The sequence below is a fragment of the Kogia breviceps genome, chromosome 9, assembly GCF_026419965.1.
Source record: "Kogia breviceps isolate mKogBre1 chromosome 9, mKogBre1 haplotype 1, whole genome shotgun sequence".
Taxonomy (NCBI): Eukaryota; Metazoa; Chordata; class Mammalia; order Artiodactyla; family Physeteridae; genus Kogia; species Kogia breviceps.
The window spans coordinates 76,884,690-76,896,723 of record NC_081318.1 but is presented as its reverse complement, the minus strand read 5'-3'; the positions used below and the strand labels follow the sequence as shown (position 1 = coordinate 76,896,723).

General features: G+C 38.1%; 1 protein-coding gene across 4 annotated transcripts in view; it reads right to left on the bottom strand.

The window, feature by feature from the left end:
* The window catches only part of ELAPOR2 (endosome-lysosome associated apoptosis and autophagy regulator family member 2), a 266,046-nt gene that overhangs the window by 30,381 nt on the left and 223,631 nt on the right, over positions 1–12,034 (bottom strand). For 3 of the 4 annotated variants that reach the window (XM_067042702.1, XM_059073559.2, XM_067042703.1), the window contains exons 11-15: positions 8,177–8,267; positions 7,469–7,571; positions 4,361–4,498; positions 2,600–2,863; positions 1,695–1,868 (exon numbers count right to left, since the gene is read on the bottom strand). In XM_067042702.1, coding sequence (XP_066898803.1) covers positions 1,695–1,868; positions 2,600–2,863; positions 4,361–4,498; positions 7,469–7,571; positions 8,177–8,267 — 770 coding nt within the window. The remainder of the gene's footprint in view (positions 1–1,694; positions 1,869–2,599; positions 2,864–4,360; positions 4,499–7,468; positions 7,572–8,176; positions 8,268–12,034) is intronic. The other variant, XM_067042701.1, reaches the window with a different exon arrangement.

Here is a 12,034-nt window from a genome sequence, read left to right as displayed (position 1 = left end):
ACCAGAAAACTGCTGGTGAAGGTTTTAATGCCAAGAAAAAGGACTTGCTCTTCCTTCTCCTGTATAGGCGTGTGTGTGGCAGAAAAGTAATGTCAAGCCTGAAAAAGAAAACATAAAAGCCTAGGACAACAACTGAACAGTTGGTCACTACAAGGGTCTTTATTCACCTACTCTTAGACTCAATGATGTGGATCTGCTCAAGTACACAGTACGTTGAAGGGTATACAGGAGATTACTTTTTTAATCATTTGGAGGGTAGTGAGAAGATATAACTTATAAAATGGTGTGACTCTGATTTTTTTTTAATATGGTATGTCTAAATATACTACAGTCCCACTGCAAAGGACTATACCTTACTCTACAATTTCTATGAAGAAATATATAATGAAAAACAGAAACACTGTTTTATTGGTCTCAGACGTAGAGTGTGCACAGATGGACACAAAGAAAAGAACAAAGACTTCTCTTCCTTAAGGCAGCGAGCAATCCTAACCTATATAATGTTCTGCCTCCACCAAGCCTGCTCAGCACATTACAGGTGCAACATATTGTTACTAAGCTTAAATTAAACTCTTGACGTCATAAGAGAAGAACAAGGAAAAAGAGCAGAGAGACACTACTGAGGAAAAGAAGAGGAAAACAACAGTAAAAGGAAAGGAATGCGAATAAAGAGGGAAAAAAGGGGGAGAAGGAAGAAGAGAGAAGAGGAAAGCAAAGACAGTGGTAACACAGGAATGAGACTGAGAGGTGTGATATACAGAGGGATCAATCTTATTCACTGCTTTACACAGCATTTAACCCAACAGGCATTTATTTTTTTTTAATTGAGTGAACCGTGTGACTGATCAACCGGGTGAGTGTGCTGGATCACCCCATGTAAAATCAGGACAGGACAAATGTCATACCATGTAAAATGTATAGATCTTTTCGTTTGAGAACTTCTATAGCCATGAGATGTCTTTTTATTTCCCTTGCATAACCTTTGGCACAGCATTTCATAACAGAGACCATTAGAGACATAGGAGTTAAAACGGAAAGAGAAACGGAGGAAAGGCCTTAGTATATTTTCACCTTTGCTAACGGGGAATACACACACATACACCTCAACCCCGACGTTCTATGCCCACAAAAATATTGGACACGCAGTCCTGTAACTCTCCTATTACCAGTATCCATTCACGTTCTGCTTCTTCCCTTCAAGAAAATTAAATCCCATCATTTATTAGCAGAGGCTACCGCATCAACTGGCACTTGTGCCCTGCTTATGTCCTTTTTATTTTTGGACAAACTTCCTCTGGAAAGTCCTTTCTTTTTGAAACACAAACTTGACCATATAAGCAACAGTCAAACTTTCTCAAACCTTAACTTCCTGCCTAAAAAATAGGTGGAATTGACAAGCCTGACCCATTTTTACAAAAATGAAAGATCCTCAAAGCCCTTGCTCCATAGCTCCAAGTTTTGGGGGTTCAGCTGACTGGATAAGTGCTTTGATGGACTGAGAACCAGACAAGGTTGCCCCTGGTGGAGAAAACTGCCAACGTGCTAGGAAGCAACAGAGGATTTAAGCTGTCACAGCTCAGTTTCTGACATTTGGTTGTTCGTTTCCATAGAGATTTTATTGGTCCATCAACACAGAAAATAACTCAGTCAGAGCTGAAACATAGCTCCATTTCACCCTGCCAGCCAGAACTCACCTCATGCCCACATAAACTGATATTGAAGAAATGGAAGTATTTTGTTCCTTTGGAGGTAAAGCTGGGACCATTCATTAAGGAGCCCACACTGCTGAGGTTGCTGAAGTCATAGTGCAAACTTTGATTTTCTTTTTCATAGTAGAAAAAGCAGTCACTGTAGCAAACTGAGTGGTCCTTTGATTAAAGATGAAGAAATGTATAAAACAAAACAAAACAAAGCAAAAACAATATGGCAGGAAAGAAAGAAAGCATTAGCTGCTATGAAAAACTGTGTTTCCAGAAAGTTCTAGGTTTAAAAACTATTTCAGTAATTTTGTCTAAGTTATGGTATATTTTACCACACTAATACAGAAAATTTCTAAACTCTAGATTTCTCTAGGCAAAGTTCAGAAGTGTTAGAATATTTTAACAGAGTAAAGTTATTCTAAGATTAGTTTCTTACAGAAAGGTATTTTAATAAATAGCCAAAATGTCCTGTTATGCCAGTCTAAACAGACATTAAACTATTTTTTCCTTCACTCATAATATAGCATCCATCTTTACCCTTAAAATGTTATGAGATATTCTTGCTGTTCTCCACATAAGCCTACAGCCTACATATAGTGAGGCACCTTACTTGCTCTACCTTAATGGAATACACAAGAAATCAGTTTTAATGTTTTTGGAAAGCATTCTTATTTGGTTGCTCTTCTTAATATTTTATGCCCCCAGTAATTTGCACTTGCATGGCACATATTAAGTGCTCAACAGATGTAACGTGAGGTAAAATAAGAAAGGGAATGAAAAAGCGATTCATAAATAAAAATAGCAACTTCATAGTTCTTAGAGAAACATTAAGAGGAAGCTTTGAGTTTGTCTATTAAAATATGCTTTCCTGGGGATAAATGAAATACAGACCCACTTACCTGGGTGCTTCTACTCCCAGGCCCACATAGAATACAAGCCTCCTTGCCATAGACCTGATGTATGGACAGGTAGGTGTCAGGTGGACACTCCTTGCACTGGTTGGTTTCTTTCTCAATGTAGTGGCCTGGGGGGCAGGGGACACACGATGAGCCCAACTGTTCAGAACCGAGGGCACAGGCACGGCATGAGGACGCCACCCCATCAACTGCATTAGTGGCAGTGATAGAATAAATCTTCACCATGTCATTGATGAACCGTCTATTCTAAAAAGAGAGCAGAAAGTAATGACTTCTGCCTTGGCGCTTAGTTGTACAACCAGATTGTTTTATGTCCGTATCACCAAAATAACTAAGCAAAGTGTCCCAGCCAGTGGATTAATAGTATTCCTTTTTGGTACTTTTAAAAAATATATTAAATCTTAACACTAGAAACTTATTTCCACAGTAATGGAGTTCCAGGAATTTTGCCATGAAATTATGTCATAATGGGTACAAATTCAGGCGTATGTATAGACTTGATGTCTGGAAAAACCAATATGATTTAACACAAGAGCAACCTTAGCTCCCATCACTGTTTATTCAGACATAAGCCTAAATGTCATGATACAATAGGTTGTTTGCAGTGTGGCAATGTGGAAAAGACTTGGACCAGGGATTAAAAAGTCCTCACCCAAACACTAACTGTGTGATAGTGGTGCAATCACATCATTTCTTTGGGCCTTTTTCCTCCCTCTCTAGCACTTTCCTTAACCAACATACTCTGATTTCTACTGGATGCATAACAGAGAGTAAAAACCTGGGTCTTACTATACTTTTCTTTCTTGTGACACTGAGTCAGTTAATGTCTAGTTTTCATCAAGCAGTGAGCACCACTGTATCAGCAGAGAGCCGCTTCTTAATGCTTCCTGTCTGGGGCAAAGACAAAAGGGAGGCAAGGAAGCTTTCCACAGCATGTTCACTCCCCACAAGGTGGGAATCTCAGCACTCATAAAGAGCAACTGGAGGCAAGTGAAACCTGGGGAATGGGTTCCCCTGTGAAAACCTGAAGAGAAAAGAGAAAATGCTCTACATTTGCCACCACAATGTTAAGGCAGCGTCTTAAACCATGATTTACCTTGTTCTCACCCTGGGAATGTCACAGCAATAGAGATCGACAATAACATGTAATTGAAGCATATAATGGAAAATACTTAGGGGAGGATTACGGTCTAGTCTACCAGGGAAAGTAAAATAGAATAGTTCTGTGTGTTAACCCAACAGTGTGTACATACACACTAACCCAGCTATAAAAGGAGACAATCATTACTGTATGAAGTAATAAACCAACATCAGATAATGCCTCCTGGACAAATGTCAGATCATTCAGACGAAGGAGAAGAAAGTCACCACCTTCCCAAAGTCTCAGAAAGCTTGAAAAGTAAGTTTTTAAATAACTACAAAGTAAGATTTTCTTGCTCTTAAGCTTTAACCAACTATATTTGTTCAAAGTGTAGAACAATTCGAAGATACATTGTGTTATTCCATTTCATGCATTCTTGCTCTCAAAACACAAACCAAAAAAAAATACCATTTTTATACCAATCTACTCTGTAACCAAATGATTGATTCTACATCAGTAAAAAGCTAAGCCTTTGATTGATTCTACATCAGGAAAAAGCTAAGCCTTTTCCTCCAGGAGATTTGAGTGATCACTTTGTACAAATCTCCACAGGGAGAATCATCGTTGTGGCTTTTTTTTTTTTTTAAGTGCTTGGAACTTACATCTTGACCCTGATTGGTCCTCTGAAATGCCCACGTAAATGTAAATGTGGCATTCTTGAAGATGACATGGGTGTAAGCTTGTTTTTCTTTGGTTCCACCCCATGATTCGACCACGTTGGTACTTTTTCTATTAATATCCTAAAATATAGTAGAAAAAAATACATACAAAAAAGCACCAACTCAGTATTAATATACATGTATATACATTACAATCATGTTTGTATTTACAGTAAACCCTACAGCGTTCATGAGTATTTATCTGCAGAGCACGTAACCCTGAAGCACTCAAAAACTTCCCTTCAAGTCTACACAAGCACTTACTAGCTTAGTAATCACAATGTATTAACCACGTCATCAATATAACGTGAAAGAGGTCTCAAGTCATAGTTATGTTTAAGGAATTTTTCTGTTGGAGGGAGGGGTGGTGTGTGTGTGTATGTGTATGACTCCAGCTTAGGAAATATATGCAGAAAGGGAAACATAATTCCTCCAACTTCTGACAGTAAACTTCTAGGATCCTCATAAAATGACAAGGCTTTCTTTCCATCTTTTATCTTTTCCCTTGAAGGATTCTGATAGGCAGCTCTTACACAGGAATTTTAAATTCTCCCTGAATTATACTTGCAATTTCCAGTGCAGATTAACTAGAATGTTATTTTATGTTCATGTAAACTTCTTTTGCTTATACTTGAATTCCAAAAAGATTAATTTGTGTAACATTTTATTTCTGATTTCCTTAGCTAAATTCAATATTTAGAATATTATATAAATGTGTGACATTCCACCAACATTATGTCATTAACATGGTCAGAAAGCAAATGCAATAAGTAAAGCAAATAATGTAATACACATCTAATTTATTTGAAATGAAAAACCAAGACTAACTCTGAATTTTCTAATTAGTCTTCCCTGCAGAAACCCTAATAGATGACTTAGGAATCTGGATAGGTTTTTGTTAGTTATCCGAGATGTTGATAATACAGTGGCATGGCTCAAGACATGTCTCTTTCTTTCTATGATATAAACGCTGACGACAAGCATGTTATAAAGTAATCAGATATGCTATAAAGATATGCGTCTTGAGTTCACACCACAAGCAGGAACAACAGAGTATGTCTGCCATACGTTACAGAATTCCCCACATTACCAAACAACCAAACAATCACACATGCCACTTTCTAAAAGGAGCTCATAATATACAGACAGTGCTTTGCTGAACACTTTCTGGATGTTTATTCCCATAATAAACGGAACATACTGCATTACTACAAATAATACCACCTTACCTTTGTAAAACACTACATGATTTTGAAAGCATTTTGTTGTGTTATTTAGGTGATGATATCTCAAAAATTGCTGTGCAGAAATCAAATCACAGAGTAAAGAAAACTAATGGATCCAGCTATGAGCAAAAAACTCTTAAGACTGATTTACCAAAATAAATATCTATGATCCCTACCCTCAGGAATGCTAGATCAACAGAGAGAGACAAATATATGAATACATTCACATAACTAAAGTAGGGTTTTCTCAAAGGGTTTTAGGAGCACACTGGAGAGAGTGGTTAACTTTACTTAAAGGAATAAGAAAAGGTGAGGTTTGAGCTGCCCTCGAAGTATGAACGGGAGTTCACCAGACAAAAGAGCAAAATGAAGAAAGTCATTCTAGCTTAGAGTGTGCCAAGGCATGAGAAGTGAAAAAGTACAGTGTTCCGCTAACAAATTCAGGGTGTCTAAAGAGGGGTCAGTAGCAACAGCAGTTTGGTAACAGAGGCTGAGCAAAGAGTACAAAAGCCATACAGATGCCATGCTAAGGAATTTTAAGTGTATTCATAGGCTATTGGTTCTCAAACTTTACTGCCTATCAGAACCAACCTCAAGGCTTGCTAAAACACAGAATGCTGGGCCCGATCACCAGAGTGTCTCATTAAGACTAGGAAGGGGCTCAGAAATGTGCATTTCTAACAAGTTCCCAGATGATGCTGGTCCAGGAACCACACTTTGAGAACCACTGCCACAGGCAATAAAAAGCCACTAAGGGTGAGGGGGTAGATTTGTTGTGGCTGCCTCTACTATTGTTTTTATGTTTATAAAGATAAGTTTGACAACAGGATTTATGAGAGGATGGGGATGAGAAGAATAGATAGAGACTTGCTGAGAGATAAAGCAAGTCTGAATTGTCAGTAATGGCACTCAGTATGAAGAGGAACTAATACAAGGAAGAAATAAGGAGGGAGAGCTAAGAGAACTGAAGACTTCTTGGTTATTTGCGGTGTCATAGATAGACGTGTTGAAGATTATTCATCTTCTTTGACTACCACAGAGTCCTTTTTTTTTTTTTTTACAACGAAATAGTCTGCCTTCACTTAAGCTATTAGTAATCATGAACAAATATTTAAATCTCCATATATCTTGTATATCATGGAGGAAACTGTTAATGGACTGTTAACTAGCTACTAAAGGATTGTTGGAAAAAAGCAAAAACAAATCATGTCTATGAAGTCACGACTTAATTATAACATTAAAGTCTTAGCCAACAACCTTCTAATACCTCCCTAGGGTCTTAAGTAAATTTTGTGTTACTACTTTTTCTCAAGCTACTAGCTGAGATTTATAGGACATCTAGGAAAAAATGGGCAAAATTATGACATGTACATAGTAAAATCCTTTGTCTACATTTATTTACTAAACAAGGAAGAGTGTTATTTTTCCCAAAGCTCTCTACCTCCACTGTTTTGTGCCCTCACTTACTAATACATGCTTTTCCCTCCTGATGGTTTGAATTGCTGAATAGTTACTAGGGGACAATTTTCACTCAGCTGGCAGCATTTTTGTTTTGAAGGACTTTTCTATGGGATTAATATTTCCTGGCTTCTGTCTGTCACCCAGGCCCCATCACTCAGTTCTCTCCAGAACGAATCAACACTTTCTCTGTGGACTTCACCAAACAATGGTTAATGAGTTCCTCAGATATCTTTTAATGTTTTGGGAAGACCCTAAAAATGGGAAGAAAAATGGGATTCTTATCGCAATTTGTATAAATAGGGTCACACTTGAAAGAGAATGCTAAGCATAGAAATCCACTTCTGAGAGCCCCTCTTCCACTTACCACCATGAAGTACAGAATACAGTCGGCTGAACAGAGGGTCTCAAACACAAATGTTATTCTTCCCAGTTCAGAACCCATGGCTCCCGTCATCGATGTCGGTGGTCTATTTAACAGATTAAAATTGCAATATTTACAGCATGTTCTGAATACAACCTGGAAAAAGTTAAGTCAGTGTTTTCATTAAGCTGAAAGCTCTTCTCTCCTCTCCGTGCAGTCTACTGCTGCACGGAGTCTACACAACCATGGTAATATGCTCAGATCTCCTGGTATAAATGCTGCCACCCAGCCTACAGCAAGAAAAAAGACTCCTGCTGGGCAATTCAACATGGGGGACTAAAAGGATTAAATAATTTGTAACATGCTACTTTACAGACAGAACTGCGAGAAAAACAAATAAATAAACCAAAAGATTCTCCTGCAAATGACTTAGACTAAGATCTCTGAATTAAGCATCCAAGAGTCATGGTTTTTGTAATATTTGGATAGAGTATTTTTAAAATCTTTGGCTTCATCTAACTAATATACAATTAACAGTTATAGTTTCTATAGATATTCTTAAATATAATACATTATCCTACGCAGCTTGTTATTTGCTATGTACATCACAATATTAATATATTTTATAAAGGCAGCCCTACTTCATCTATTTCTGTAGGGAAACAGGTATGAGAATTCCTACAGAAGGGAATCAGAATTGGTTTTCCTTACTTAAATCCTGGGATATGCAAGTTTAAGATCAGGTAATCATTATCGGAACCTCCAGCCCCACTCTGGATATGATCTCCAGCCACCTCCCAACCTAGAAATGATAAAGGTTATCTTCGTCAGTTAAAATTCCAGTAATGATTTCCAACAATCTTTTTATAGAAGACCACAAAAAAAGAATTCCCAATTTTAGACTGCAGGTGCAAACTGCATGCAGAGGTAGACTCCTAGATACCAATAAAAACGTTGCATATGATTCTCCAGGAAGACTCAAGTAATGCATATTTTTGCATCAAAGGTATTTAATGGTCAAATTAACAACAGTTTTCTCAATGAGGCATGATTTTTTTTTTTAACTAGAACAGACGGTCTTTATCCATTTCAATATACTAAGATGAAAACATCCTAGTCTTCAGGTAACCAATGGGAAATAGAAACTTCAAATTACTCAATGAAGATGCGGGGTCTGGAGCTCTTTCTTAGAGTTTGTTGTATTGTTGTTCCCTAATTTAACCCCTGTTCTGTATTCACTCACTTATTCACTCACTGAACTGGCTTTCACTGAATGCCACGAACCATGACCTACTTTAGGGACAGAAAGAGAAGACTGGGTCCACCCTCACTATGGAATCAGTAGACTATGAGAGACATAGCTAACAACTGTTAACAGTATGAGGTAATAGAGATGCACATAAAAGGTGACGTGAGGTCTGTCTTCTGCAGAGAAACAATCAGGATGCCATGGGCTGAAATGGCCACCGTGAAATGAGGAAAGGAGATGAAGCCCTCACACACCATCAGGCAAGGTTATTAACTAATGGCAATGCTTAACATGGACACTTGTACCTCCGAAAGAAAATGTCAACATCTGCTACTTTAACAGGCATAAGAGAGAAACTGGGAAAGAGATTAATATCAGTGCTGTACTGGTGATGCGGCAATTTTCGAAATGTTATCAGCAGTTCATAGAAAGGTGATATGTTGAATATACGTAAGTCAAGCTAGTTCGAAAAATGGTTATGTACGAAGCTACCTGAGTAAGAGAGAAATGCCAATTGTTTTGCTCTCTAAAGGTTCATGTGGTTGAAAAGAGAGATAAGCAGCTATCACTTCCTAGTGCTAAGAGTAGAACAGCCACAAAACAGTCTGACCCAGTGGGACACCAGGCCCTTGACTGCAGGGTAAGTAATGTGAGAGGCAGGTAAGCGTAGAGAGACTGAGAACTTGTGGTGGGGGTCACAGGGAGAGGGATATTCCCACGTGGAGGAATTCTACCCCAAGAAAGGTGGGATTTACAAAGGTTTCTCTAAGATCATTTCCTAGTGTTCAGCTGGCGTGCGGAGCAATGGAATGGCAGAGAAGGCCAAAGAAAAAGAGGAGTACATGGATGATAAGCATGGAGGTTTGGAGGGGACCAACATCCTTGCAAGAGGAAACAAATAGTTCTCATGCTTGAACATTGCCTGCTGCTGCAGGTTTTACTGTATCCGCTCCCAAGAAACATATACTGACATTCTAATCCCCAGTACACATGAATGGACCTTATTTGGAAATAGAGTCTTGGCAGATATAATCAAGTTAAGATGAGGTCCTTAGGGTGAGCCTTAATCCAATGACTGGTATCCTTATGAGAAGAGAGAGATTTAGACACAGACACACAGGAAGAACACCGTGTAAAGACGCAGAGACACAAGGAAAAGATGCTCACATGAAGACAGAGGCAGAGAGGGGCTACGCTGCCACAAGCCACAGAGGGCCTGGAGCTACTAGAAGTTAGGAGACGCAAGGAAGCGTCTTCCTACAGACGCTTTGCTTCGGAAGGAACACGACCCTGCCCATACCTGCCTTTCAAATTTCTAGTCTCTGGAAAGTGAGAGGGTAAATTTCTGTTGTTTTAAACCCTCCAGTTTGTGATACATTGTTACAGTACCTTTGTCTTTTGCTTTATCCCTCAGAATGAATCCCACATTTTCCATGCTTCTATACACAATTTCTATTTTTTTTTATAAATTTATTTATTTTGGTTATTTATTTTTGGCTGCATTGGGTCTTCATTGCTGGGTGCAGGCTTTTCTCTAGTTGCAGCGAACGGGGGCTACTCTTTATTACAGTGCGCGGGCTTCTCATTGGGGCGGCTTCTCTTGTTGCGGAGCACGGGCTCTAGGCGCGTGGCCTTCAGTAGTTGTGGCTCATGGGCTCAGTAGTTGTGGCTCGCGGGCCCTAGAGCACGGGCTCAGTAGTTGTGGCGCACAGGCTTAGTTGCTCCATGGCATGTGGGATCTTCCCGGACCAGGGCTCGAACCTGTGTCCCCTGCAATGGCAGGCAGATTCTTAACCACTGTGCCACCAGGGAAGACCCACAATTTTTATTTTAAGATTTATTTTTGTTTTAAAAATCATATTTATATTTATTATAAAATTTTGAAAGCTACAGAAAAATCTGAAGATGAAAACTAAAATTATTTATAAACTCATCACTCAGAAAAAACTACTGTTAATGTTCTGAGGTGTTTCTTTTCACTATCTTTTTGATGCATACATGTTTTTACATAACTGAGATCTTACTGTTGATAACATTTTGTTTTAAACATTTAGTTTTATGAATGAACATTATTGCATAAGCATTTTTATGTATAAAGTCTTCACCGACATGCTAAATGACTAAATTAATAGTTTATCATGTAGACAGATGTAATTAATTCCCATAATTTACTAAATCACTCATACTACAGGACTTACCTCCTATCGACCATACATTCAATGTAACCATTTGGATTGTTTTACCTTTTAGCGAGCAGAAGTGACACTATAATGAAGATATTTTGGGTAAAGCTTTTCTGTATTTTTCTAGAAAAGAATCCCAGTGAAAGAACTACTGGGTCAAATAAATTTATTTTTAAACAAATATTTTGTGTTGTTATTCTGATTTTGAAAGCAATGTGTATACATGAGGAATATTTATTAAATAGAGTAAACTAAATGAAAAAAATGAAGTAATTCAGGGCTTCCCTGGTGGCGCAGTGGTTGAGAGTCCACCTGCCGACAGGTTACACGGGTTCATGCCCCGGTCCGGGAAGATACCACATGCCGCAGAGCGGCTGGGCCCGTGAGCCATGGCCGCTGAGCCTGCGCGTCCGCAGCCTGTGCTCCGCAACGGGAGAGGCCACAACAGTGAGAGGCCCGCGTACCGAAAAAAAAAAAAAAAAAAAAAAAGAAGTAATTCAGACTTCTCAGAAACCTCCCACCCCCAAGTGATAAACTGAACTTTTCAGTGTGTTTCTTTTCACTCTTTTTCTAGTGCATAACTTTCTTAAAAATATACTTTAGGTTTTATTGTATAATTTACTATATTTTGTTTCTCATTTAGCATTACTTTCTCATTTTCTAATAATCATTATATCAAAAATACTTCCCCATTAAAAATCCTTTCTATATCTAGTGTTAAAGAGTTAAAAATATGTTGTATGGTTATATCATCATTTTATTTAATCATACCCCACTGTTGAAAACTTTGTTTTCTCGTATTTTTGACTCTCATAAACAACACTAAAATTAACATATTTGTACATAATTTCTTTCTTTACACCACATTGTTTCCTTAGTATAAATTCCCAGAAGTGGAATTACTGGGTTGGAGAATGGGACCATTTAAAATGCTTGAAATGCTGCCAAATTGTTTTCCATATGCTGTCATTTTTAATGATTACATAACATTTCATCCAATTAGTACAGCATAACTTTTGTAAACATTATCATATTGCTGGAATTTAGATTATTTCCATTTTTAGTATTATAGGTAATGCTCAGTGAAAGCTTCATGGATAAACACTAATTTGTTTACAACTCTGAATTCCTCTTGGG